Source organism: Astatotilapia calliptera, chromosome 17, assembly GCF_900246225.1.
Source record: "Astatotilapia calliptera chromosome 17, fAstCal1.2, whole genome shotgun sequence".
Classification (NCBI taxonomy): domain Eukaryota; kingdom Metazoa; phylum Chordata; class Actinopteri; order Cichliformes; family Cichlidae; genus Astatotilapia; species Astatotilapia calliptera.
In genome coordinates this window covers 4,785,783-4,812,018 of record NC_039318.1, presented here as the reverse complement: position 1 = coordinate 4,812,018, position 26,236 = coordinate 4,785,783, and the positions used below count along the sequence as shown (strand labels likewise).

The 26,236-nt window shown below is 39.8% G+C and overlaps 2 protein-coding genes across 4 annotated transcripts in view; both read left to right on the top strand.

The window, feature by feature from the left end:
* Positions 1-26,236, top strand: part of pik3r3b (phosphoinositide-3-kinase, regulatory subunit 3b (gamma)) — a 232,412-nt gene that overhangs the window by 143,175 nt on the left and 63,001 nt on the right. The gene's annotated exons all lie outside the window — the stretch shown is intronic.
* On the top strand, positions 12,443-13,971 carry LOC113009054 (zinc finger BED domain-containing protein 1-like). The gene is made up of 2 exons (XM_026147119.1): positions 12,443-13,029; positions 13,217-13,971. Exons 1-2 carry the CDS (start codon positions 12,577-12,579, stop codon positions 13,688-13,690), a joined length of 927 nt encoding a protein of 308 aa, XP_026002904.1. The 5' UTR covers positions 12,443-12,576; the 3' UTR covers positions 13,691-13,971.

Below are 26,236 nucleotides of genomic sequence, written 5' to 3'. Positions count from 1 at the left end.
GCTCAAAACACATATCATATACATTTAGTAGTGTGCTTAAAAACAAAACTACAGGAATTATCTATACAATCATACTCTGATCATCTTTGTGGAATTAAGAGAAATAATATGGTTTTCCTTGTCTGAAAGGTTGTTAATCAGTATTTACTTAGGTGAATAAAAACTAAGTAATATGCAAAAAAGGCAATGGCAAGAATCAGGCTGGTAATGGCTCCAATCCTGCCTGCTGGATAGCTTTGGAAAATATGAAAGAGGGTAAAAATCATTAGACTTAACTGTATTTTTATAGGTTTTACAGCTTTTACTGATAAAGACTTCCCCCATAGCCGTTCATACTACACTATATAATATGTTAAGTAATAAATCAACAATTAAATGAGAGAAACAATTAAAGACCAAAGTATTGAGCTGGTAAAGGCTTTAATAGAAATTGTTTTGCTTTTCTGACATGTGATCAGCACATGTCATTACCTGGCATTCAGTCAGTTGTACTGCAACTTCTTTATTAAGCACCTGAGACAGGCTGATTTATCCAGGGCTCAACATTGCTTCCAAGGACCGCTGATTAAATTAGCTTCCCAATGAGCTCAGTGAGCACACTTTAATTCCAGACTAATTTCATTAGCTTCATTCTAGCTACCCGCTTCCCGACCTAAAGAAATTCCCACTGATGTCCACACAAACACACAGACATGCTTTTTAATAAAAGTTGCCCTTGCACGCTTTTATTAAAATAGTCAAAAAGTAGGAGAGGTTCCTGTCAACAGTATTGATTCTGTAGTGTTCTCCCTTGTATATATCCTTGAGGGTAGCATTCTTGCTCTGACTGCTGACTTCAGGCTGTTTGGGTCAACACTGAGCCCACTGTATTGAGAATTCAGGTGTAGGTGCAATATGTGAATCCTTCTATGCACAGAACAATGTGGGTAAAAAGGATATTAAATAAGTTGATTCTGCAAAACAAGAGTGAGTCAGTGATAGTATTTTTAAACTGATTTTATACAATGGATGTTCAGCTAAAAAAAAAAATAGATACAAATAATTACATGTTATGGTCCACATTTTTCGGCTAGCTAATGTTTTCGATATATTTGTATGGTATTATTAATATTTTGGCAAACTTAAAACTAAATCTAACATAAAAGACAAACACCTTCTGAATTTTGTTCAGATGGATGATATTTTGAATATATGCAGTGTTTCTTTTTGAACTTGAATGCTTTCTTCACACCAAAACTGCTGGATGTTGTTATATATCTTTTTTTAGAAAGAAAAAAACTAATGCAAGGGTACCCTTCATTACCAAAGAGATCATTGTTCAAAGCAATAATAGGCAAAAAAAAATCACTAAAGCACTTCTGGATGGATGCAAACTGCATTTCGTTGCCCTGTACCTGTGCATGTGCAATGACAATAAAGTTGAATTCTATTCTAATTCTATTCTAAAAGCATAATGTCGTTATGCTAAAAGGTTTTCATAGTTTTGGAGGTTTACACACAACAAGCAATTAATCTGTGGAAATAAATACTGCATGTAAAGTAGCTCAAGGCTGTTTACAGGCAGAGGGCTGCAGAATCGATTCTGGAGTAGACTTACTGACAAAATGAGAGATATAAGAACTGGTTTCTTCCAGTGAAGTTGCAATGATGTTTGTTGCCAATGTTTGATACACGCCACAAAGACAGAGCAACATTATTTTATTCCCTCTGACATTGTTTAAAATTAACATAACACAGTATTTATTTATGTATTTTGTAGGGGTGCAACGATATTCGTATCGATATTGAACCGTTCGATACAGTGCTTTCAGTTCGGTACGCATATGTATCGAACAATACAACATTTGTAATTTATTTTATCAACTTTCCTTCTGACGATGCTGTCTGTGTTGAGCGCTCAGTGAATCTGCGTTCGACTACTCCGCCTAGGCTGCACTGTCGAGCGCAGATCCACTGAGCGCTCAACACAGACAGCATAGTCAGAAGGAAGAGCGCAGGGCAAGCTAGCGAGACAGAAGTTAAGCTCTCCTTGCAACATGGACCTCCCCCACCCTCATTCAGATCTGGCGTTTGGAATTATTTTGGTTTTCATGTGACGTATGACCCTGAAGGTAAGCGAGTCATGGACTAAAGTAAAACAGTATGTTGGATGTGCCACGCAATGCTCAATTACATGGGTGGGAGCTAGTGTGTTAGCGCAGTTAGCTCGTTAACGTGTTGGCCGTCTAGCCCCATGCACGGGCGATCGGCGGTAGCTCGTTAACGGAGATTTGCCGTGTTGTGGCGTTAAGGTCATTTCAAGATTAACCTGAAATCACTAGTGGGAACACAACGAATATGACTGCACATTTACGCCGACATCATCCTAGTGCAAAGACAAGTGGAAGCAGACAAAAACAAGTAAGCATGCTACTAACTTTAGCAGAGTCATTTACACAGCTGTTAGCACATGATTCTCCTTATGCTGCTGAGAATATAGCCCAGAAGAAGCGGATAGTATAGCTTTTATTTTGGAAAGAGACATTTCTCTGTAATAAACTCTCTTTTCCAAAGATGAGTGATTCCTCAATCAGATACAGGGCTCGCAATATCGCTAGCCCGACGTCCTGGGGCTAGCGATTTTTTTCAGTCGGGCTACCAAAATCTATCTCTTCCCTGCCCGTCGGGCTATTGTAGGAAGGAAAAATATATGTCAATGCTTTTGCATTCTTTCAGAAATGTAGCTGGGTAATTATGTCATTGGCATCGGTGAGCCACTGTCAATATGTGACATATTGAAATCTCGTTTGAATTTGCGCTTGTTTTTTTGCTTTCACTTTGCAATCGCACGAACTGTGTATAGAGAGCGACAGCACTGATCTGTGAGTGATGATAATTTGTGCACCAATTCCTCTGACATCGTCTTATTAGTCGTTAGCTTACTATGCAAACATGACAAGTGAAATCTCCCACAGCTTAAACATGTGAGAGGTTGATCGCGCAGAGAATCGCTGAGCTTATGTGAGTGCGTGTGTAAAAGCAGCAGGATTTATATTTGACTACAATGACCTGGATGACTGAGAACCTTCACAGACAGATATATATTTTAGTTCTGCTGAGCCAAATAAGACAGGTCAGGGTGAAGAAGTGACAGCCAAAGAAAAGCTTACCACAAAACGGAGAAGTTATGACAAATCAGACTATAAGGCAAAAAGAAAGTGCAGCTTTATGGTTTCATGGACAAAAGAATTTCTGTGGCTGCAATATGACGAGCTAAATAACCAGGGCTGCACATAAGTGGTCCGCAGGTGCGCATTCGCTGTCAAAATAAAAAACACGCACAAGGGTTAGGGTTAAATTTAAAAACTGTACTTTTGAGTTAAAATATATATTTATAATTTTAATAAATGACAAATTAAAAAGGCATGAACATTTTTTTTGTATCGAAATAATATCGAACCGTGACACCAAAGTATCGAACCGAACCGAACCGAACCGTGAATTTTGTGTATCGTTGCACCCCTAGTATTTTGTGGCCTATTATAGTAGGGACTAAAGAAAAGAACATTTCAATTTTGACTTCCTGTCTTAAGGTACAACAAGGATTAGATAGAGGCCATTTGTAATGTTAATAAATTCTTGACCAGCCTATTCAAAAAAAGTTTACACACCTGATAAGGATACTTTAAATGGGAAGCAACCAAATACAAGTAAAAGTAAGAATTTTAGACGTAGGCGAAAAGCATGAAAACTGGGGTACGTCCACTGTCCCCTCTATCCTATGCTTGACCCAAGCAACAACCAACCAAGCAACAACCTTCAGGGCTTAGAAATAACATAAGACTCAGTCCTTACAGAAGTTCATGTTTACAACCTGGTACAAAAATGGTACAGTTGTCTACGGATAGTTTCCCCCTTTATAAGAAGTATATGATGTTAGAATTAACTGGGTAGTTTTGAGGCTTAAAGTTAAGGGTGTTGGTGTCCTGACTGATAACACACTGTAGCCATTAGCTGACCTTTGCTAATGTGAGTTACTGAAATAGATCTCTCCATTGTTTTTGGTGCCTTTTGGAGTAAGTTAATGTCAAATGCAATCAATAATAATATGACTTACTGTGCAGTACAGGTTGTTCCAAATGTTTGGGCTACAGTTTTGATGAGTTAAATTCTAGCATTTAGAATATACACACTCATTGACGTGTCATATGGCAAATGGTCTCCCTCTCTCTCGTGAAGGATGGGTTCTTTGGTTTTGGGGTTTTTTTTGCTCTTCCAAATCTTAAATGCTCTTTTGTGGTTCAAAAAAAAAAAAAGAATGCTAAATGCCAGAATGCTAAAGTTGAGGCTCCATAATGTGCCATCGAGAAACCAATGGAATTCTTAATGTGGCTTAAACTTTTTATTTATTTATTTATTTTATATATACAGTGTAAAGTTTAAATTCACCTTTCCTTTGGTATAAAACTACATACACACCTGTTTTATGTTTTATGGCTACATCTAGGGTTATACATACATTTAGATAGACACCTACCAAAGTACTCCAAACTGTGGTCATTTGTGCCAAAGTAAATGTCTTCAGGACTACATCGTGTAACAGAAAAATACACAAATGGCAGTGACCCAAGGTCATATCTTTTGCAGAAAAGGGGTTTCTTTTTGGCTGACAACAGAACCTGTAGTAAATCTGTCGAAAACTCTGAGTGTATGACACGTCTCCAGGTCATCTGATAATACAATTAAATGTGTGCCTATTGGTTTAAAAGTAACAAAAGGACAACTGCCAAAGAGGCTTTTGAATATCAGGAAAAGGTCTAAAGTTTTTAGCCAAGCCACAACTTTTGCATGTCAATAACAGTGAGGTTGATGAGGTCACTACTCAAAGAAAGCTAAGTTTCTTTCTTCCACTCTTTCAGACGAGCTGTAAAGATTCACAGGGTCATCGTTCTAGTTTCAGTGTTCAGACAGCATTTATGTATTATTTAAACCTGGTACCCAAACTGTATCTGTATTCATTATTCAGAAAGAGGAGTGAAGGCATAAAAAGATGAGTATGAATATGAAGCAGGTCTCACTTTAGGACATGAGCACTAGGGCTCCTCCCAGGCCAAAACTTTGCTCTCTTCTCTTGGCATTTGCTTTGTTGACTCTTTCAGCATCAATACCCGCTATTGAATTGTACTTGAGTCAAAAGTTGAAGAACTTTTCTATTGATTCAAGATGAGCAGTGAATGAGCCAGCTGCAGCTGAGTCTCTGAGGTTGTCTGCTTTCATCTCAGAGATCAGCAGTGAAACTGTTTAATAAGTGATGAAGCAGCCGCTGGCTGTGGCTAGGTCTCCTTATAGAAATAAGCATCTTCATTTGTAGATGCACAGCAAGGTGTTCATTAGGGCAGAACTTTTTGAATACATGTGTACATCTCAGCAAGTTTTTGTTAAATCTTGAGATCAGCAGAAGTGGCCTTTACTTTGGGGACCAAAAATATGTAACAATGTGGCGAATGCATTAAGTGAAATGGAATGCCAGAGGCTTAAAATAAGATGAGACAACGTGCAATTTTTCACCATATGATTAAAATGGCAGGTTTTGTGTTGGTAATGAAGCAGAAATGCTAGCTGTCTTACTGAGGCATTGACTCTCAGGAGACAGTGAATCTGTCAATGAGGATACTCGCTGTTGATCGCAGACTGGCTCACATGACTATTTATTAGGATTCGGGACTTTGAAAACAAAAGTCAAACTATGTATCCTGACTTTTTCTTTTTAACCAAATGGAGCAAAGCCTGAAATCTTCTTTGGGCGGGAAGCTCATACCTCTCCTCACATTCTGTTTCATGCACATCCTCTGAATTAGTTTAAGTTGCAGAATTCTCCATCTCTCCCTCATCAGTGCAGTTGCTCTTTTATCTCCATTCACAACCTCAGCATCCACCTGTAGGCTTAGGGTGGATGTTTATGCATCCCTCCTCAATGCATATGTTTAAGATATCTGCAGGGAGCGATTCAATAGTCTGCTTCTACCATAAATGTTTTCAAATGTGAGCTGTCTGAGTCATTCAGTGTACAAAAACTTTCTTACACAGAGATATTATGACTAACAACCAAGTTAAACCTGTTAAATCATGTGTTGTGGAATGTTTAATGTTTGGATAGTATGTATGTTTATGTTTACCAGCAGTCTTCACTGCGTTTATTATCACATGCAGCATATTTTGGGACGTCATCAACACTTGTAAATCAGTGGAACATTTTGAAACCCCCTGGCAGGAATATGAGTCATGTAACTTATGTACACCTGGACCATTCATGAAAAAACTCAGAAGTACTGTTACAGTCCATGAATTTTACAATCTTTGATAGCATATTGGATCGAAACACTTGTACTGTATCTTACTTGAAAAGGTAATCCTATACTGACATTGATGGAAAATAGCAGAGATGAGGACCAAATTAAAAATGTTGACAATAATAATAATGTGACAAAACAATAAATTAGAAACCAAGATTAACTGTGAAGATGACAGTGATAATGTTACATTGAAGATGATAATACAGTATGGTAATTGTGATGATGATGATGATGATGATGATGATGATGATGGTGATGATTTAGTGGCTGTGGTGACACTGTTTATCATTTTGTTGTTCAAGGTGATAATGTTTATGAAGCTGACAATGCTGATAATAAAAGCTGTCATAATGACAATGATGACTATAATTACAACCATGCTGAAGGTGATGATTTTGAAAACAACCAAAGATGATGGAGACGTGATAATGATTCCTCTAAATCTGATGGCAAAAGTGGTGCTTATGCCAGTTTAGAAAATGTTAATGATGATAATAACGAGGAAGGTACTCATGAGGAACTTAGTGGTTGGCTATGTTTTTTCAGATCTAAATGAATTATCATTTCTTGTCATAACTTACAGCAGTCCTGTGTTCAAATATGATTAATTACTCATAATGAGGACCAGGAGAGTGCAATTATGGGGTGATAAAATAAGAGCTTAGTTTTGATTAAAAGGGTTAATTATCATGACCTGCCTATGCCATGCTGTTTGTATGTGTGGGCTATTAAGTGCATATTTTCTTATTAGAGGTCTGCCACCACCTTTTCCTTAATGTCAATTATGTGACTGACTTTTTAAATGTCACTTAGAAATGTCATATCTTAAAATAATCAAATGAAGGCTCACCTGGCTCTGCTCTGTCCTTTATAATTAAAAAAAAGCTGTGAAAAACAATCAAAAGCAGCAGTGTGTAGTTCTCACTATAGCAAATTAGTTTTTTATTATTGTTATTTTATTATTTATTATATTACCTCAGTTTTAATGAAAAGCTAAAAACTAAAGACACATTATACCCGAAATGAGATACAACATCCAATATGCAATATGTACAAGGCAAAAATTCCAACTGCCACAACATCAGTAAGTAAGAATGTAATTCCAACAAAGATCAGAATCATCATGGATTCAAGTCTGGGATGTGACCTTCACCCAGGAAACTAAGGGTTGTGTACTGTGTGGGACTGGTTATTCTTTGATTACATTTAGAAAATTAATCTTCTTAGTTACTTTAGGTAAAGGCCATGTTTAGGGTTAAGCTACAGCCTTTCGCAACTTTACTTCCAACATTGTAGAAAGCTAAAATCCATCTATCCATCAATTTTCTTCTGCTTATCCAAAGTAGGGTCGTTGGCTGGAGCCTGACCTATCTGTCGGGGCAAGAGGTAGAGTACAATCTAGAAAGGTCACTAATAGATTGCAGGACTAACGCTGAGACAGAAAACCATTTCTGCACACATTCACATCTTCAGCCAATTATAAAAATAATCTTATTTATGTTTTACTATGTATTACTATGTTTTGGGGCAGTGGAAGTTAGAGTACCCAGAGAGTGAGAGTACCTGGTACCCAGGGAAAAAGTCCACATTGTACAGTGCACCCTATATGAAAAACTAAATGCACTAAATGCAATGTATACATGACTGTATACATATCTGCACAGTACATATAATTTTCTCTTTATGCTCTAAATGGAAAATACTCCGTATGTCTCTTTCCATCTATCTCTTCTAAATAATTTCCCCCAGGGATCAATAAAGTATTCTGATTCTGATTCTGATTCTTACCCCCGTCCTGTATGTTCCACCACTATACTAGTGATCAGGAGGTAGAGCAGGTCATCTACTAATTGGAAGGCAGGTGGTTCAATCACTGGCTGTTCTAGTTGTCAGTCTGCAGGCCCAAGTATCCTTCGGCAAGATACTAAACCTCACATTGCTCTATGATGCTTCTATTGGAGTATAAATTTGTGTGACTGTTGGAAACCACTTAGTCATGAGGGAGGGAAAGTGTTTGTATAACTGAATGAGTGAATGAGGCATGTTGTATAAAGTGCTTTGAGTGCTCAATTACAGTCTCCATGTTTCTGAAAGTTTGTGTTTTTATACTAATTAGCTGATTCGTTTGGCACTAATGAGCTTAAAGGAAAACATTTTGCACTCCTGAAGAATTTTTTAATGCAATTTGCATTTTTCTACTGAGATCTAGGTGTGTGACAGCAAGTACCTCATAAAGTACTTAGAACCTACATAAGAGATATATAATAATTGTTGGATTTAGTAAAAGGCAAATGTTCTAGTAAGGTAAAATAACTCTGGACAAAGACTATGCATATGGATAAGCTATTCCATTAACCTTTTAACATTTACCAGCTCTCTACACACTGTATCTGGGTTATAATTAATAATTGACTAAAATTAATAATTAAACTAAAATTTGCATTTTATATCTTTCAGGTTAAGTTTCATATCTTAGGGTTTTAAAATTAGGCTTTTCTGTTAATAAAATTACTGGACGACTTCTGGTTTAGTGAACATGGGGTGAAAACGGGTTTTCTCAGTCCCCTTGTTGATCTCACAGACACCTGCTTTACGCACTTCCTCTCTCAGCTCCTGTTTTTTGGTGCAGTTTATTATTTATTTAGTTGATTATTTAAGAAAAATGGAAAATACCCCCTTAATACCAGACTTGGGGTGATTTCTCTGGGTCACCATCATTACTTGAAAAAAGTAATTAATTACTAATTACCAGTTACCTCACCAAAAAAAGTTACAGTTACTTTACTGATTACTTATTTTCAAAAGTAATTAGTTACCTTAATACTTAGTTACTTAGTTACTTTTTAAAAGCATGATACACAACCTGAATACGTAATAAAGCAATAGACCTTTTCAGCCCAATTCTATTTTTTCATTGCATCAAGCAAAAAGTAAATTATATGCACCAGTCCTTGACGTGAAGAAAAGGGGGGTAAACTACATCGCAGACAGGATTTGTTCACAGCTGCATTTTGCAGTGTGTTTCTCTAAATATCCTCAACTCTAATAATCAAGAACACTTGATCAGATTTCAGCTCTGTGTTCAGGCTTGCTCAGCAACTAAATGTGTATGAACATTAAAGCTGATTTTTCATTTCACTTTTTTTTTCTGAATGTGCTTGCACTGGGCCTTGGTAGTCTGTGCTGCTTATATCAATGAGCGAGAAGTACAGCTGCTTGACATGCAGAAGACAGTGCCATGCTCTGTGCAGCAGCTACAACTCAGATTATCGGTAATTGCAACCAGAAGAGCCAGAATGATTTTAAATTTTCATTTGCATGCAGTCCACATCTAAATGTTTCACCCCAGTCACAGTGCTTTAATGTGTGGTCTGAAGCTGGAAGAATTAGATTTTAATAACTAAACAGCCTCATTGCACAAACAAACAAAATGAGTCTCAAATCATTGTGGATCGTGAAATTAGGTGATGATCTTAACTATGTGCTGCCATCACTTAAACATAACCACATATTTCAAATTGGCTTATAAACCATCCCCATGAAAATAAATGCATCTATTTTTGTTTTGAACATACAGTTGTTTAAAAAAAGTTTCATGAACACTGATTTTAACTCAGGCAATTGAGTCCTGCAGCTCTTTAGATGTTGTTCTGGGATCTTTTGTGAGCTCTTGGATGAGTCGTTGCTGCACTCTTGGGGTAATTTTGGTTGTCCGGCCACTCCTGGGATGGTTCACCACTGTTCTATGTTTTCACCATTTGTGGATGATGGCTCTCGCCTTGGTTCACAGGTTTCCCACATCTTTAGGAAAGCCTTTAGAACCTTTTCCATACTGAGAGAAACTTTGTTTCTCATTTGTTCCTGAATTTTCTTTGAATCGTGGAATAATGTCTGGCTTTTGAGGATCTTTTGGTCTACTTCCTTTTGTTAAGTGATTCCTCGACTGAGAACAGGTGTAGCAGTAATCAGGCCTGGTTGTGACTAGAGGAATTGAACTTGGCTTTCAAAAAAATGTGATACACCACAGTTAATTTATGTTATCACCGGGGGGCAATCACTTTTTCACATGGAGCCATGTAGGTTTGCATTTTTTCCCCCCTTAATAATAAACACCGGGTACTAGGGCTGCTCGATTATGGCAAAAATGATAATCACGATTATTTTCACTGAAATTGAGATCTCGATTATTTGACGATATTTATTTAACAATAACAATGTATTGAATAATGACTTTAAAGATTGTCAAAAATAATATAAAATAGTGTGAAAATACTGATAACAGTGCAAATGTTTGCAATATAAAAAATAAATGAAAAATGTAAACATCTATGTTTAGTGAACTTTGCAGTGTTGCTCTGTGGTGCAGCTACGACACTGTAGCAAAGTTTACACACTATGTCTACTTGATCCACGTCTGACTCTGCGAACCCATAATGTTTCCACACCACTGAAGTTTTTTTTACCTCTGTTTTCAACCAACGGCAGTCACTCTCCTCTCCAAATGACTTCTGCTTAGCTTTCCGAGCTTCCCTCGGGTCCTCTTAATTGTTGTGACACATGTTCGAAATGCAGAGAGGTGCGCTCGATTTGCCACACGGAGCAGCGCGAGAGTAAAGCACGAGGGAGGGGCTAATAATCGGCTCAGTCATTTTTAATGATCGTTGAAAGCCCAGATCGTAATCGAGATTAAAATTTGATTAATTGAGCAGCCCTACTGGGTACTTTCTTACAGTTAGTGCAGTTAGGTTATTGGTTATTCTAAATTATGTGTGAGTGTAGGTTTGAATGATTCCCCATTGACTCAGAATTGGATGGATGGATAAATATTATAAAAGGAAAAGGTTTAAGTTCCAACACATTTGAAACCTATTCTCCTCCATAGAAGTTTGGCAGCTAAGTAACTCTGCAAGGCTTGCATAATTAACTGAACCATATCAGTCTTTTTAAATGAGTTGTATGGGAAAGTAGTAGGGATGTAAGAAAATATCGATACAACGAAATATCGCGATATTTCACGCAATGATACTGAATCGATATTTAAAATCAGTGTTATCGATTTTTTTAATTGAAAAATGACATGCATTTACTGTTTATTTCTTTTGTATGTTGGAATTCAAACTCCGGCCACTGGTTTGCAGTTTTCACCGCCTTTACTATGACGTAAAAACGAGGTCTCGCGATAACTGTAGAAGCGTCTAGTTTGCCAAAAGAACGAAGTAGAACAGTCACTGGACATGTGTGATGCTAGCTAACTGATGACTGAAGAGGAGAGGATACAGCCGGCCCCCGCAGCTTTCAAAGCTGATGTGTGGACTCATTTTGGATTTAGGACAAAAGAAGGAAGTAAAGACTATGACAAGAGCTATGCAGTCTGTAAAATCTGCACCGCCAGAGTCAAATATTCCGGTAACACAACAAATTTACGAACACACGTGTCTAGACACCATAGCGACGTAGCGTCAAATGCTAATTTTAAAACGAAACGAGGCGATCCCTCTCAACGGACAATTGAAGAAGTTAACTTTTCGAAACTACCAGCAACTTCAACTCGTGCAACAAAAATAACGCAGTCAGTACTTGTTTTTATTTGCAAAGACATGCGCCCTCTGAGTGTTGTGGAGAATAAAGGATTTCGTAATATGATTAAAACGCTGGAGCCCCGTTACACCGTTCCTTCTCGACAACACATCACGGACATCGCTCTGCCAAAGCTGTACCAAGAAGTCAAAGCGACAGTGCTGGACTCTCTCAGCTCGGCTGAGACAGTTGCTCTGACATGCGACGCTTGGACTTCGAGAGCCACTGAATCGTACGTAACTGTTACAGCACATCACATAACGGACCAGTGGAACCTTCAGTCTCATGTACTACAAACCCGAGCCATGCATGACAGTCACACAGGTGAGCACATTGCAGCGTTACTAACTGACGCTGTGGCTGAATGGGGATTGAACGCAAAGGACCTTGTTGTTGTTACCGATAATGCACCAAACATGGCTCTCGCGGCTAGACTTGCAGGCATAACGCACATACAATGTTTTGCACACAGTCTGAATCTCGCCTCACAGAAAGCACTGAAAATACAATCCGTGGTGCGACTTCTCGGAGGATCCGACGTGTAACAGCCTTTTTCAGGCGCAGCACCACAGCCAGCAACCAGTTGAAGCAGAAACAGCGCCTCCTTCAGCTACCAGCTCACAGATTGATCACGGACATAATTACGAGATGGAACAGCTCCTATGATATGATAGAACGATTTTTAGAACAGCAACCAGCCATCTGTGCAGCTCTGCTTTCTGCAGAAGTTAGGAAGAGTGAAAAAGAAATTTTCACATTAAGTGAGTCTGACATCACATGTGCAGAAGAAGTTGTCAGGGCACTCAAGCCTATGAAGGACGCCACCCTGGTGATGTCAGAGGAGAGTATGCCAACCCTGTCCATCATTGCTCCTCTTCATGCCAAGCTTGTGATGGGTGCACAAGAAAGTGTTGATGATACACCGACAGTAAGGGACATTAAGACTGCCATAGCAGAAGATCTGGGAAAGAGATATGTAAATGAGAGGGAGACACTATGGATGGCATCAACTGTTGATCCTCGGTTTAAGGACCTGCCCTTCCTGTCTGAAGCAGAGACCAGTGAGACCTATTCCAGACTGTTGGACACTGTGGTGACTGTGATAAAGAAGGAAGAAAATGTAAGTAAATAAATTAATTTATTTGGAAAAATTCAACTGAAGTTATAAGCAAGTGAATAAAGTAAAAAGCAAAAAAAAATGCATATTGATGACATTTGTCATCAAATATTAGTGAAAAACAGGGTGAATCTTGGATTTGAATTTTGACTTTCTGACATTAATACTATTTGAATTTAATGTTTTTCAGCAGCAAAAGAATGAGGAGACTGACAAACAGGTGGAGGAAGAGAATGCCACAGAGGAGGCTCATCACCCACATATCAAAGACAACTTTGACTCCATCCCTCGGCCACCCCTAAAGAGACAGAGGACCTCATGTGCATTGGTGGACTTGCTCGGAGCTACGTTTGCCTCTACTAGTGACAATACTGCACCAAAATCAGAACATGATGTTGCTGCAGCTGAGATCAAGAGGTATAGAGATGAGACCCCTTTGCCTCTCACAGGAAATCCTCTCAGTTGGTGGAAGGACCATGAACAGGAATACCCTCAGCTATCCAAAGTAGCAAGGAGTTTCCTATGCATTCCTGGAACAAGTGTCTCTGCAGAGAGAGTTTTCTCCTCTGCAGGAGACATAGTAAATGCACAGAGAAGTGTCCTGAGAGCTGACCATGTCGATCAGCTTGTATTCCTGCACAAAAATCTGGAAATTGAAAAATAAACACTGAGAAAACACTACACATGTAAAATCTCTGATATGAGAATGTTTGACATTTTGGTTGAGTCTCATAAGCACTTTTATTTAGATGAGTAAATTCCTTTTTTCAGGTTGTACTAAAAGTGTTCCATTGATGGACACTGCAGAGCTGTACTTTATTTTATTAACACTTAATTGTAATAGCACTTTACATTTTTTGTTAATGTTTACTTGGATGGATTCTTCAAGCAATTTCATTTTTGATTTATATTTGTTTATGTTAAGGACACATAAAAAGTACTTTGTTTTGATGCTCCATAGAGCAGTTTTTGGATAAGTATTTTACAATCATAGTACTTAGAAAGACTTCAGTGTTACATGTTTACTTTTTTCATGTTAAATACTTGATATTTCAGTAAAGTAGTTTTTGTTTGTTTATTTGACATGACTTCTAATAAGGCAGATGTTAATTTCTCCATTCATTTTGAACTTAGAGAGTGTTTTTGTTTCAGATGTTTCATGTCAAGCATTAAACAGTTTGGACTGTTTACTGTGAGTTTTCCTAATTAAATTGAGTCCTACTAAACACAAATATCTGTCTGGCTTTCAGTATTTCAATATATCGTATCGTCTACCCTGTATTATGATACATATTGTATCGCCAGATTCTTGCCAATACACACCCCTAGAAAGTAGGATATTTTTTTTGGTGGATAACTACCTGGAAAAGATTATATAAAATTAGGGTAAACTAGTAAACTGTCTGTCTTATTCTAAGATGTCTAACCAAAACCACATGAGTCATACATGACTGTCAAACTTTGGTCTTTGTTAATTCAGTATTCTGGTTTTCTGAGGGAACAGTTACAATCCGAATGTTTGCCTTACTTTATTTGTGTCATGATGTCAGGTTTTGGACCCAGCATTTTCAGTTTGGGACTTTCACTTCTGTTATTCTCTGTTTGACTTGATTTGTTGTAGTTTCAGTTTCAGTTTTGAGTTTATCTGATATTATACTTTTGCTTAGATTGTGTTTCCATTAGTATTTGATATATCTAGTTTTTCCATAGATTACCAATGTGTGTTTTCTCTCTGTTCTTAATATCATGATTATCTAGTTGATGTGCTTGACTTTTGTTGATTTGTATTAATTCCTTTATGTCACCATTCCGTGTTTTGCTGCTTCCTGATTTATTTTGTTAGTCTTTTCCCTGTGTTTGTTGTTTAGTTTTGTTTCCATCTCTCCCGGTGTGTTCCATCTCCCTGATTACCTCATGTGTGTATTTTTAAGCAATCAGTTTTCTTTTATTCTATGCCAGTGTGATCATGCTGTATAATCCTGGTTGGTTTGTTTAATTCAGTTTTCTCTGTCATCTCGAATGACAATTTGTCTCACACATAACATGATCATTTATCAGAATAACCATTTTGTTTAACTTCAATATGTAGTTAACATCGTTTAAACAAATAACAACCAAAACAATAAAATTAAATTCATAAAATTAACTATAGTAACTTGCTATGCTGTAGTCAAAGTTTTAAAACATTTTCATTATACAGTATTGGTCCAACTGTGTGTGAATGTTGCCTTTGTGAGCACTGGCGGCACTATGGGTCACAACCAATGGAAGTACCAGTTCTGTAACACATGTCCAACCCCTCTTCACTCAGGCCAGCAGGCAAAAAAGATCCTTTCAAAGAAGCAGCATTGTTGATGTCAGACTCTTTCAGGCTGCCCTCTGGCTGACACCCACACACCAGCATGTCCCCTTTCATCCTGTAACCATGAATATGCAAGATTTGTATTATTTATTGAGTGGAATTGTTCATGAACCTGATTCTTTTCCTTCCCTGCTTTATGTCTTTCTTTGTCTCTTTTGTAAAAAGGAAATCTGCCAGTACAGTTTTTCCCACACACAAACGCATTACTGCATTGGGAAACCCGGCTTTTTTTCCCATCAGGATCATGAGGTCCGATGCTGAGCTATGATTATCCCCAAAGACTGTCTTCTTCTTCTGTGAATCCATTTCCCCTGGAGTTTTCACCTGTAAAAGAATATGGATTAATTGTCATTTTCCGTCAGGTAGTCACACTGTCATGATGTTCTGATGGCAAAGGCAAAAAAAAAAACGTTCCCTTTTTAAGTGTGGTCGGGTTGTTGAACTGCATAAGCAGGGTCTCTCGCAGTGTTGAGGTGAGATGCAGTAAGACAGTTCTGCTGCCCTCAGTTGAATGTATGGCTATTCAACCTATGCAGCGAGCTAAAGGTAAGAGGAGATGGTTCCAGGAACGACAGGACGCATCGCTTTGCCTTTGTGTCTTTTTGTCTTTTAATTTGTAAGACTGTGAACATACAGTAAAATAATACGTAAGCATCAGTATCGACATATTTTGTAAACAAAAACAGAAGTTAGCAACATAGCTTTCCTTGTGCTTTACATTCACCATAAACATCTTTCCTTATACGTTCAAATACCCTTTTAAGTAACAGGAAAGTAACAAATCTTACAGAAAATAAAGCTACACATTGATTACTTACAGATTATGGCTGAACAAACTCCTCAACGATGTAAACTGGGCTTAAAATTGTGCAGCTTGTTTTCTGCTCCAGGCATTTTCTCACACTGCCTGCATGATCTTTTCCTGCTGCTTACAACACATCACCAAAGGGGGCAGTTAGTGCACACAAAATAACTAAAGAAGAAGCCACAAACTGAATCAGAATCAGAATACTTTATTAATCCCGAAGGAAATTAGGGTTACAGTAGGCAGCGCGCTAATGGCGCATGCGCACTTAAAAAGGAACCTTCTGACCAAACTAAACACAAACAACACATTGAGAAAACATGTCAGAGAGGTAGGCTGATAGGGAAAAAAAAAAAAAAAATACATAACATGAGGTGAGAGGAGGAGAAAAAACTCCACTCAGACTGAGCTCCTAGTGGGAGAACAGTTTGATAACAGAAAAAAACACCTCAGCACAAAAAGCACATGACTATCAATACACCATGAAACACAAGACAAGCAACAGGGGCGGGTAAAGGGTAAGAGAAAGCCGGTGTAGACAGCGCACCGGTCCTGCAGCATGTCTGCGCTGCACCAGTCGACCGCCATCTTCCCTGGGAGGGGACAAGCATCGAAGGCATTTGGAAAGGGAGGGGGGGATGAGTGTGTATCAGTGTGTGTGTGTGTGTCCACAGTCCAGCTGAGACAGTGTCCTTCGCCCTGCCAGGCTAAGTAAACAGTCTACCAGCCAACCCAGGTGGCCTTGAGTGGGAAGGAACAGTCTAAACACAGTCGGTATCAGGGAGTTTTTGTTCGACTCCAGCCTTGAGCCCACAGCTGGCGCCGAAGGGGTAGCCGCAATAAATGGTGATTTTTGTTTTATGCGAGCAACTCATGAGAATTTCAGAGCTGTTCTTTAATACTCCAACACTGGCCTCTCAATCTCCCGTTGGAGAGCCGCGAGCTTTTCCATGATGTTATCAAACTTGCGATCTGTGGTCTTGTCATTCTTGTGCTCAGAGAGCCGATTCTGAGAACTCACAACTGCAGTGAGCTGTTCCACAATGTAATCCAACTTTCGCCCAGAGGTGTTGTTCTTGATGTAATCCAATATATGCTCAGAGGTGTTATCCTGAGCATTCACGGCAGCCGTTAGCTTCCCCAAGGTCTTAACCATGCTACATTCAATGAGCCCATTCGGAGAAGTTGCGCCTCGTCCCATCGATTCAATTCCAGCGGGCAGCCTTGGGGGGGGGGGGGGTTTGAACAGCCGGTTCCACTTTCTTAATTCTCCGATAAGCCAGGGCGAAGCCAGCTCCGATCAGCAAGAACCCTGTTATCATGGTTCCAAATAGGTAGATATCTTCAGCGTCCTCGATCAACAGTCCTGCCAGGCATACAACCCTCCATGTCTGCCACCCGTCCATCGTGTATCCGGCAGGGAAAGTACCTCCAGGGCACTCGGGCTCTCCCGAGCCCAGGCTTCTCGTTGAGAAAAGGGTGTCAATAGCATTCAGAGACCAGTTGATCAAATCCATAATTCTCTTTTAGGCTTAGAAACAGACTGCAAGAGAGTGTTCCAGGGAAAGTAATACACACGAGACAAGACAAGGACACAAGAGGCTAAGCAGGGAAGATAAGGGGAAGGAGGAGAGGAGAAAGGTACGACTGCCTTCACCAAGAGCTAAGGAAAGAAGGGGTAATACTGCCTACTATTGGGAAACCTGAGAAATGCGCCAGCCTAAGAAACCCAATAAAGCAGTAACAGAGGGGCAGAATAACAGTTCTTTAGAATTTCTTACATGATCCCGAGGATTATGGAACAAAAAAGTCAAGTGGAAGACCCCCAACAATTTCACCAACACTGATCCAGAGGATCCATTTGGCTGTCTGTCAAGACACTGGACTATCCTCCACCCAAATTAAGGCAATTACTGGCGCCGACTGCAGCCCCATAACTATCAGACGGCATCTGAGACTGAAGGGCTTCAAAAACAAACCAACATCTTCAAAGGCTTCATCTCCTTGAACATCACAGAACTGACCGTTTGGACTTTGCAAGAGAGCACCAAACATGGGACATTGAAAGGTGGAAGAAAGTTTTATTCTCTGATGAGAAAAAAATTCACCTTGATGGTCCTGATGGTTTCCAACGTTACTGGCATGACAAGCAGATCCCACCTCAGATGTTTTCTACGCGCCACAGTGGAGGGGGCGCCATAATGGTCTGGGGGGCTTTTTCCTTCAATGGAACAATGAAGCTTCAGGAGATGCAGGGGCATCAAACGGCCACTGGCTATGCCCAGATGTTGCAGAGAGGATCACTCATGACTGAGGGCCCTCATCTGTCTGGTAATATCTGGGTTTTTCAACAGGACAACGCTACAGTACACAATGCTCGCCGGACAAGGGACTTCTTCCAGGAGAATAACATCACTATTTTGGACCAAAAGGGGTCTGGAGGTGTAGTCCAAAACTTTTGATCAGCTGTAAAACAGCCTGTTTGAGTTTAAGCTTAGTTTTCAATAATACATTCTCCAAAAAATGTTTTATCTCACTACCATTTCTTTGTCTTTCATTTTTTGAAGCTCTACTTGGAACCTTGTAAAAACCCAACCATGCAAAATATGATTTTTTTTGCCATTTTTCAAGTAGTCTTTTGATTGTGACTTTACCATCCTCCACCTCTCCAGAGTCTCTTCCACCTGCTCCCTACTTTTACTATGGCTCACAATATTGTATGCAAAACTCATATTCCACAAAGACTCCTGCCTGACCTCATCTGTCAACCTGTTTATCACTATTGCAAGCAATGGTGTAATCCCTCCCCTACCATGAACCCATCTGCCACTCCTATCACAAGCCTCGCCACTGTTTCACTGTCCTTGTATATGTTCTGTGCAATCCTCACATACTTCTCTGCAACTCCTGACTTCTTCGTGCAGTACCACAGTATCTCTCTTGGCACCTTATTATATGGTTTCTCTAGATCCACATCCACAAAGACACAGTTCAGCTCTATCTGGTCTTTATATTTCTCCATCAACACTCTCAAAGGAAACATTGCATTGATAGTGCATGCAATGTGCATGAATCCATACTGCTGCTCACCGATCATCACCTCTCTTCTTTATTTAGCTTCCAAAACCTTTCTCATACAGTGGCTTTATGGCTTATTCCTCTGTACTTACTACAGTTTTGCAAATGACCCTTGTTCTTGAAAGTCTCTACACTTGTCCATTCCTCGGGCATCCTGTCACACTCCACTATTGTGTTAAAGAGTCTTATCAAAAAGTCTCCTTCTCTTCCTAGACATGTCCATACCTTCAGAGGTATGGTACATAAAGGTACCAACTGCCTTTCCATTCTTCATCCTGTCCTCACTTCCTCCTAATTAATCCTCCAGATTTCCTTATCTACTAACTGTCCTCCATCCCTCTCTTTCATTTTCTTCATCCATCAGCTCCTCAGAGTAGGGTAGACTGGGGTTGTTTGTATACTCCTGGATTGCAAAGGGTACAATCTTTGTGAGATATGGAAGCCATACTTCATTGGTCTGGTTATTAGTGTGTGGCTCAATACAAACCATGCTGCCAACAAAGAAACAAAAAATATCTCTGTCTTTACACACCCAGCTGCATAAATATTTTGTCTTTTGCACAAACTGCCTTCACTTGCTAGTGCATTTTCATCTTTATCCTTAATTATCCTAACTTACTGCACATAATTTCCAGCTTGATCTCTCTTGATCAGCTTGCCTACTCAATCAATACACATCCTCTTCTCTGTCCATCCTCATACACAATTCACTATCAGCCCTTTTCTTCAGTTTTTCCACCTCTTTGCTGCACACCTTGCTTTCCTGTCTACTTTCTTCTTTATCTTTCACCATTTAATGTTTGCACATGCCTTCACTTCCTCCTGTTGATGTCCAAAGCATCCCAAAGGCTACCATCTAGTGCTGCTTTGCTACATTCTCTAGAGCCACCTTGCAAGCACCTATCTTTCAGATTGCCTCTTTTGGATAAGATGTCCACATATGTGCTCATTCCTCCATTCTCACCCTATGTTCTTTCACCTTCTTGAAGTGTGTTTACCACAGCCATTTTCATCCTTTTTGCAAAATGCACTACCATCTGCTCTTGTCCTTAATGCCATACCTGTCTAACTACTATCACGTGATCACCTTTGTTCAATTCAATTTTATTTATCCATCCATTCATCCATCCATCCATTTTCTTTCGCTTATCCGAGGCCGGGATGCGGGGGCAGCAGCCCAAGCAGAGAATCCCAGACCTCCACCTCCCCAGCCACCTCCTCCAGCTTATCTGGAGGAACACCAAGGCGTTCCCAGGCCAGCTGAGAAATATAATCTCTCCAGTGTGTCCTGGGTCTGCCCCGGAGCCTCCTCCCGGTGGGACATGCCCGGAAAACCTCGCCTAGGAGGCGCCCAGGAGGCATCCTTGTCAGGTACCCGAACCACCTCAACTGGCTCCTTTTGATGTGGAGGAGCAGCGGCTCTACTCTGAGCCCCTCCCGAATTGGCCAACTTCTCACCCTATCTCTAAGGGAGAGGCCATCCACCCTTCGGAGGAAGCCCATTTCCACCGCTTGTATTCGCGATCTCGTTCTTTCGGTCACTACCCACAGCTCGTGACCATGGGTGAGGGTAGGGGTGTAGATCAATTTTATTTATTTAATGCCAAATCACAGCAGAAATTGCCTCAAGGCACCTCCCTCTCTTCATTATATCAGCCAACTCTTTTCGTTTACTAGTCATAGTCCCTGTTTTTAAATCTTTACTCTGTTACAGTTTTAACTTCTCTGCTGACAGTTTTACTGCAACTGACAGCTCATTAAATTATATATACAATTATATATACAATAGCAAACATCATTCTGTAACTCCTACTGTTAATGCGTTAGCTGGACTAATATTTAGCACATGTAATGTGTTAGAAGCTCTTTGTTAGCTTGTTAGCAATTCTACTAACCAATTGCTCCAATAGTCATCGATAGATCTGATAACTAGTTAGAACGCCACCAAACTCTTGTTTTAGGTAATGTTAGTACTCAGATAAAGCACAGAGGCTCTGAACTTATGTTATATTCAGCCCTATAGAAAGTTCTATATCTGACAGTGGGGCAAAAAGTATTTAGTCAGCCACCGATTGTGCAAGTTCCCCCACTTAAAATGATGACAGAGGTCAGTAATTTGCACCAGAGGTACACTTCAACTGTGAGAGACAGAATGTGAAAAAAAAAATCCATGAATTCACATGGTAGGATTTGTAAAGAATTTATTCGTAAATTAGGGTGGAAAATAAGTATTTGGTCACCTCAAACATGGAAAATCTCTGGCTCTCACAGACCTGTAACGTCTTCTGTAAGACGCTTTTCTGTCCCCCACTCGTTACCTGTATGAATGGCACCTGTTTGAACTCATCATCTGTATAAAAGACAGCTGTCCACAGCCTCAAACAGTCAGACTCCAAACTCCGCCATGGCCAAGACCAAAGAGCTTTCGAAGGACACCAGGAAAAGTATTGTAGACCTGCACCAGACTGGGAAGAGTGAATCTACAATAGGCAAGCAGCTTGGTGTGAAAAAATCAACTGTGGGAGCAATCATCAGAAAATGGAAGACATACAAGACCACTGATAATCTCCCTCGATCTGGGGCTCCACGCAAGATCTCATCCCGTGGGGTCAAAATGATCATGAGAACGGTGAGCAAAGATCCCAGAACCACACGGGGGGACCTGGTGAATGACCTGCAGAGAGCTGGGACCAAAGTAACAAAGGTCACCATCAGTAACACACTACAACGGCAGGGAATCAAATCCCGCAGTGCCAGACGTGTACCGCTGCTGAAGCCAGTGCATGTCCAGGCCCGTCTGAAGTTTGCCAGAGAGCACATGGATGATACAGCAGAGGATTGGGAGAATGTCATGTGGTCAGATGAAACCAAAGTAGAACTTTTTGGTATAAACTCAACTCGTCGTGTTTGGAGGAAGAAGAATACTGAGTTGCATCCCAAGAACACCATACCTACTGTGTAGCATGGGGGTGGAAACATCATGCTATGGGGCTGTTTTTCTGCCAAGGGGACAGGACGACTGATCCGTGTTAAGGACAGAATGAATGGGGCCATGTATCGTGAGATTTTGAGCCAAAACCTCCTTCCATCAGTGAGAACTTTGAAGATGAAACGAGGCTGGGTCTTCCAACATGACAATGATCCAAAACACACTGCCCGGGCAACAAAGGAGTGGCTCCGTAAGAAGCATTTGAAAGTCCTGGAGTGGCCTAGCCAGTCTCCAGACCTCAACCCCATAGAAAATCTGTGGCGGGAGTTGAAAGTCCGTGTTGCTCGGCGACAGCCCCAAAACATCACTGCTCTCGAGAAGATCTGCATGGAGGAATGGGCCAAAATACCAGCTACTGTGTGTGCAAACCTGGTAAAGACCTATAGTAAACGTTTGACCTCTGTTATTGTGTTATATATATACACACACATAAAGTATAAAACAGCTTTGGAGTTCTAGCTAATCTTAGCGCTTTGACCTGATTCTAAACTAAACTGGTCAATTCCTGATTATTCTCCAATGTTGAAGTAGTTCTTCAAAAACATTCCACATAATTTACTGAGATGAAATAGATCATGAATATGAGATAAAGATGGTGACATATGGTTGTATGTAAAGTATGCAGTATGTAAACTAGTGCAGTATCACACATTTAACACAATAACCACCACACCAGCTCGAGGCAACAGGGTCTCCTTCGAGCGATAAACTAAGGCACGCAATCCATCATAGACATGTCATTTTCCATCCTAGCAAAGTGTTGGGTCATGTCACACAGTCCCCCGACCCACCACCATCCACACAAACACACACGCACACATACAGTAATCCCATGTATTGCAGCCCTGTTGCGTGATAGAACCTGACAAGTTCCAACTCTCTCGCTACAGTAGTTCACTTATTCCAGGAAAAGCAAGTATGTGTTTGTGAATAAAACACTGAATAAAAGAGCACTTTGGTGTTGCTTATGCATCATGGATCTGATGCTCCATAGACTGGCTCTCTCGCACACTTTCCACTTCCATCCTCGATGCCTCATGCAGCATCTCTTGTAGCTTTTCTTACACATTTTTCTTACTTCCTTCATCTGGGCCAATGGAAGCTCTGAAATCTCCCTCAGAGCTCCCAGGGGGCTAGGAAGGAAAAATCTTTAAGAACTCCAACAGAGAAAAAGTGAGGTTGATTTAGCGTTCATGTGTATGTCAGTTTGTGTGAAAAACAGAACACAAACACACAGACACACAAAGGGTGGACTGGGATTGCGTGCCCTCTCCATCTCCCAGTCACGCTAACTGTCCCTCTCGTCCTCTTCTCAACATGTCAGGTGGAGGAATCAGCGAATGCAGCAATGGCTTTTGACATCACTCTTTGCATGCCACAGGATGTAAATTGATAGCCTCTGCCTGGGTGCACAGCAGCATAAACCGCTAGTAAACAAAAAACCAAGAAGACAGGTCAACAAATCCAAGCTCAGCTTTCTACTAAAGGCATCATCTTTCTATGCTTTCTTTAATGAAAAAATACCAGGCCAGACACAAGAAAGAAGCTCAGTCACTGACCCTAAAATTTTACTGTAAGTACAAACTGAGGAAAAGGTATGATTGTTGCCGCAAAACATTGGCCTCTAGATTCATGTTTTTCTCTGTCAGGACATCTTGTGTATTTGTAATCAGATATTTTACTCATTACTCATATTTCACTTTCATAAAATAAACATTTAAAGCTTTTTCTGGTATATTGCATTATGTTGCTTGATTAAAATGATTTGAGTTTATTTGACTACCTTGTGGCCCCAAATGCTCCTTAAGAAGTATTACCAAATAAGCGAATATTCTGGGCATTTTCCATTTTCTTGTATCCACACAGATGCTTCCTAGAGCTTTAATCCAATAATACACGCTCTCTCTCTCACACACACACACACACACACACACACACACACACACACACACACACACACACACACACACACACACACACACACACACACACAGAGAGAGAGAGACAATTACTTGAATTAATATACCTGCTTCTCTCTTTGTGGACTTATGTTTCCTCTGAATTGCTTTGATCTAATACACTTTAACCTAAGCTCAGTTTCATAATGTCGCCTAAGCTCCCACAGTGCTGCATGTACTCCTGCTTTTACTTGAACTCTTGTGCACTTTAAATTACTAAAAGCATCAGCTAAATGGGATGGCAATGGCATGTCTGGTATGTTTTCTGGCCCTATAAGTTTTGCAGGCTTTCAGCTGTGTCAGCTGTCTGCACACGTGTAATTGTGTGTGTATGTGTTTGCTTCTGTTTAGATTTATTGCATACAGTATGTTTTAAAGTTCATCATTGCGGGTGAGTGTAAACAGCTGGAGTGCAAGAAGAGATCAGAGAGATGAGTGTGGCCCTATAGTTACTATGTATGGGTGTGCCATGATAAGCCAATTAAAGATTCACACTAAGGGTTGAATCGAACAGTCCGCCACAGTCCCATATGCCAGCACTTAAAAGATTTCTGTGATTGAAGCGGCAGCCAGTGAGTGTAGAAATGATTAATGTTGTTAACATATTAATTATGTTATGTTATGTTCATAACTACATAACTTCATACTACAAGGTGTTATGTTCACCTCAATTTCCTCACCCACATTAGACATTCTCATTGTTCTTATACACACTGCTATTCTTTGTGATCTTTCTACTACACTACCAATTAAAATACCAAGTATTTAGTGTGTATCAAGTATTTCAAGTATGTTTCACGTATTTGTTTCAAGTAAACAAGAGGTTTGCATACTTGCTGACCCACTATTAATCATGTGACTCATCACATGAGCCAAGGTGTGAAAAAAAGGCATGTGTCATTATCACCAGAGGTTTTGGGTGAAACAATTGTGAGACCTTGCCTCACCCTATCATGTAACCTATTAAGATTACATGATGTTTATGCTCCTTTTTGAGCATAAACATTGTGTAGACATAGAGATATTCATGAAAACTTGATGTTTTTCTTTTTGCTTTGCTTTTTCTTTGTTTAGTTATATTCACATGTTCGAAATAAAAACTATTTTAAAAAAGGATTTTGTCAAAGCTATCAAGAAAAACTGTAACTGTCTATCTACAGTTGAAATTAATGAAAATGATGGTGGAGTGTTGGCAACACCAAAGTAAAAAGTTTATCCACAATGCGAATATGCAAACTATCAGAAAAAAGGTCCTGGCCCCATATTTCATATTTTTAAGCCTGGATACGATGAAATGCTCTTTGCATCCTTCCTGCCTTCTGTGCCTCTCGTCCATTTTGACTCAAGGTTTTTATCTTCTTCTTCTCTTGTTTTTTTTTCCTCCTCGACTTTTTAAATGTTTTTTTTTTCTTTCTTTCTAAGTGTTTCCTTACTGGCGTGCTTTTTCTTCCTTTATACCTTCTTTTTTTAACCTTTGTTTTATCTTTGCATTCACATGAGCCCTCCGCTGCAGACCTTTGGTTTGGTTTGGCTGCAGATCACAATCTCAGTTTAGGTTGTATTTTTTTTTTTTTTTTTTTGGTCTTTTTATAGATAATTTGGTCTGTCTTTGAGGCAGACAGGGTAATGACTCTCTCTAACAGGGCTTAGTTCAGCTGCCCACATATTGCCATCTGGCCTTTGTCTAATCTGTGCACCACTGCCAGGCTAGATCCCCTGGCTTCGATCAGCAAGGGGTTAACCTACAAAGAGAAAGGTCAGGGGAGTTGAGGGGTAAATAGGAGAGAATAAGATGAAGAAGAAATATCAGGAAAAAAGAGAGAGACAAGCAAAGGGTTGGGGCTGTCATCTAGTCAGACAGATCCACATCACTGTGGAAGTAAGTCATCTGGATGAAGAGGCTACAGTTAATAACCATTCAGCATTGACCCCGAGCAGAGGTAATGATGCACCAATACACGCAAAGCAAATTAGCTGTAGAGGACAAGAAGGACAAAAGGGTATGAAGAGGTATAAAA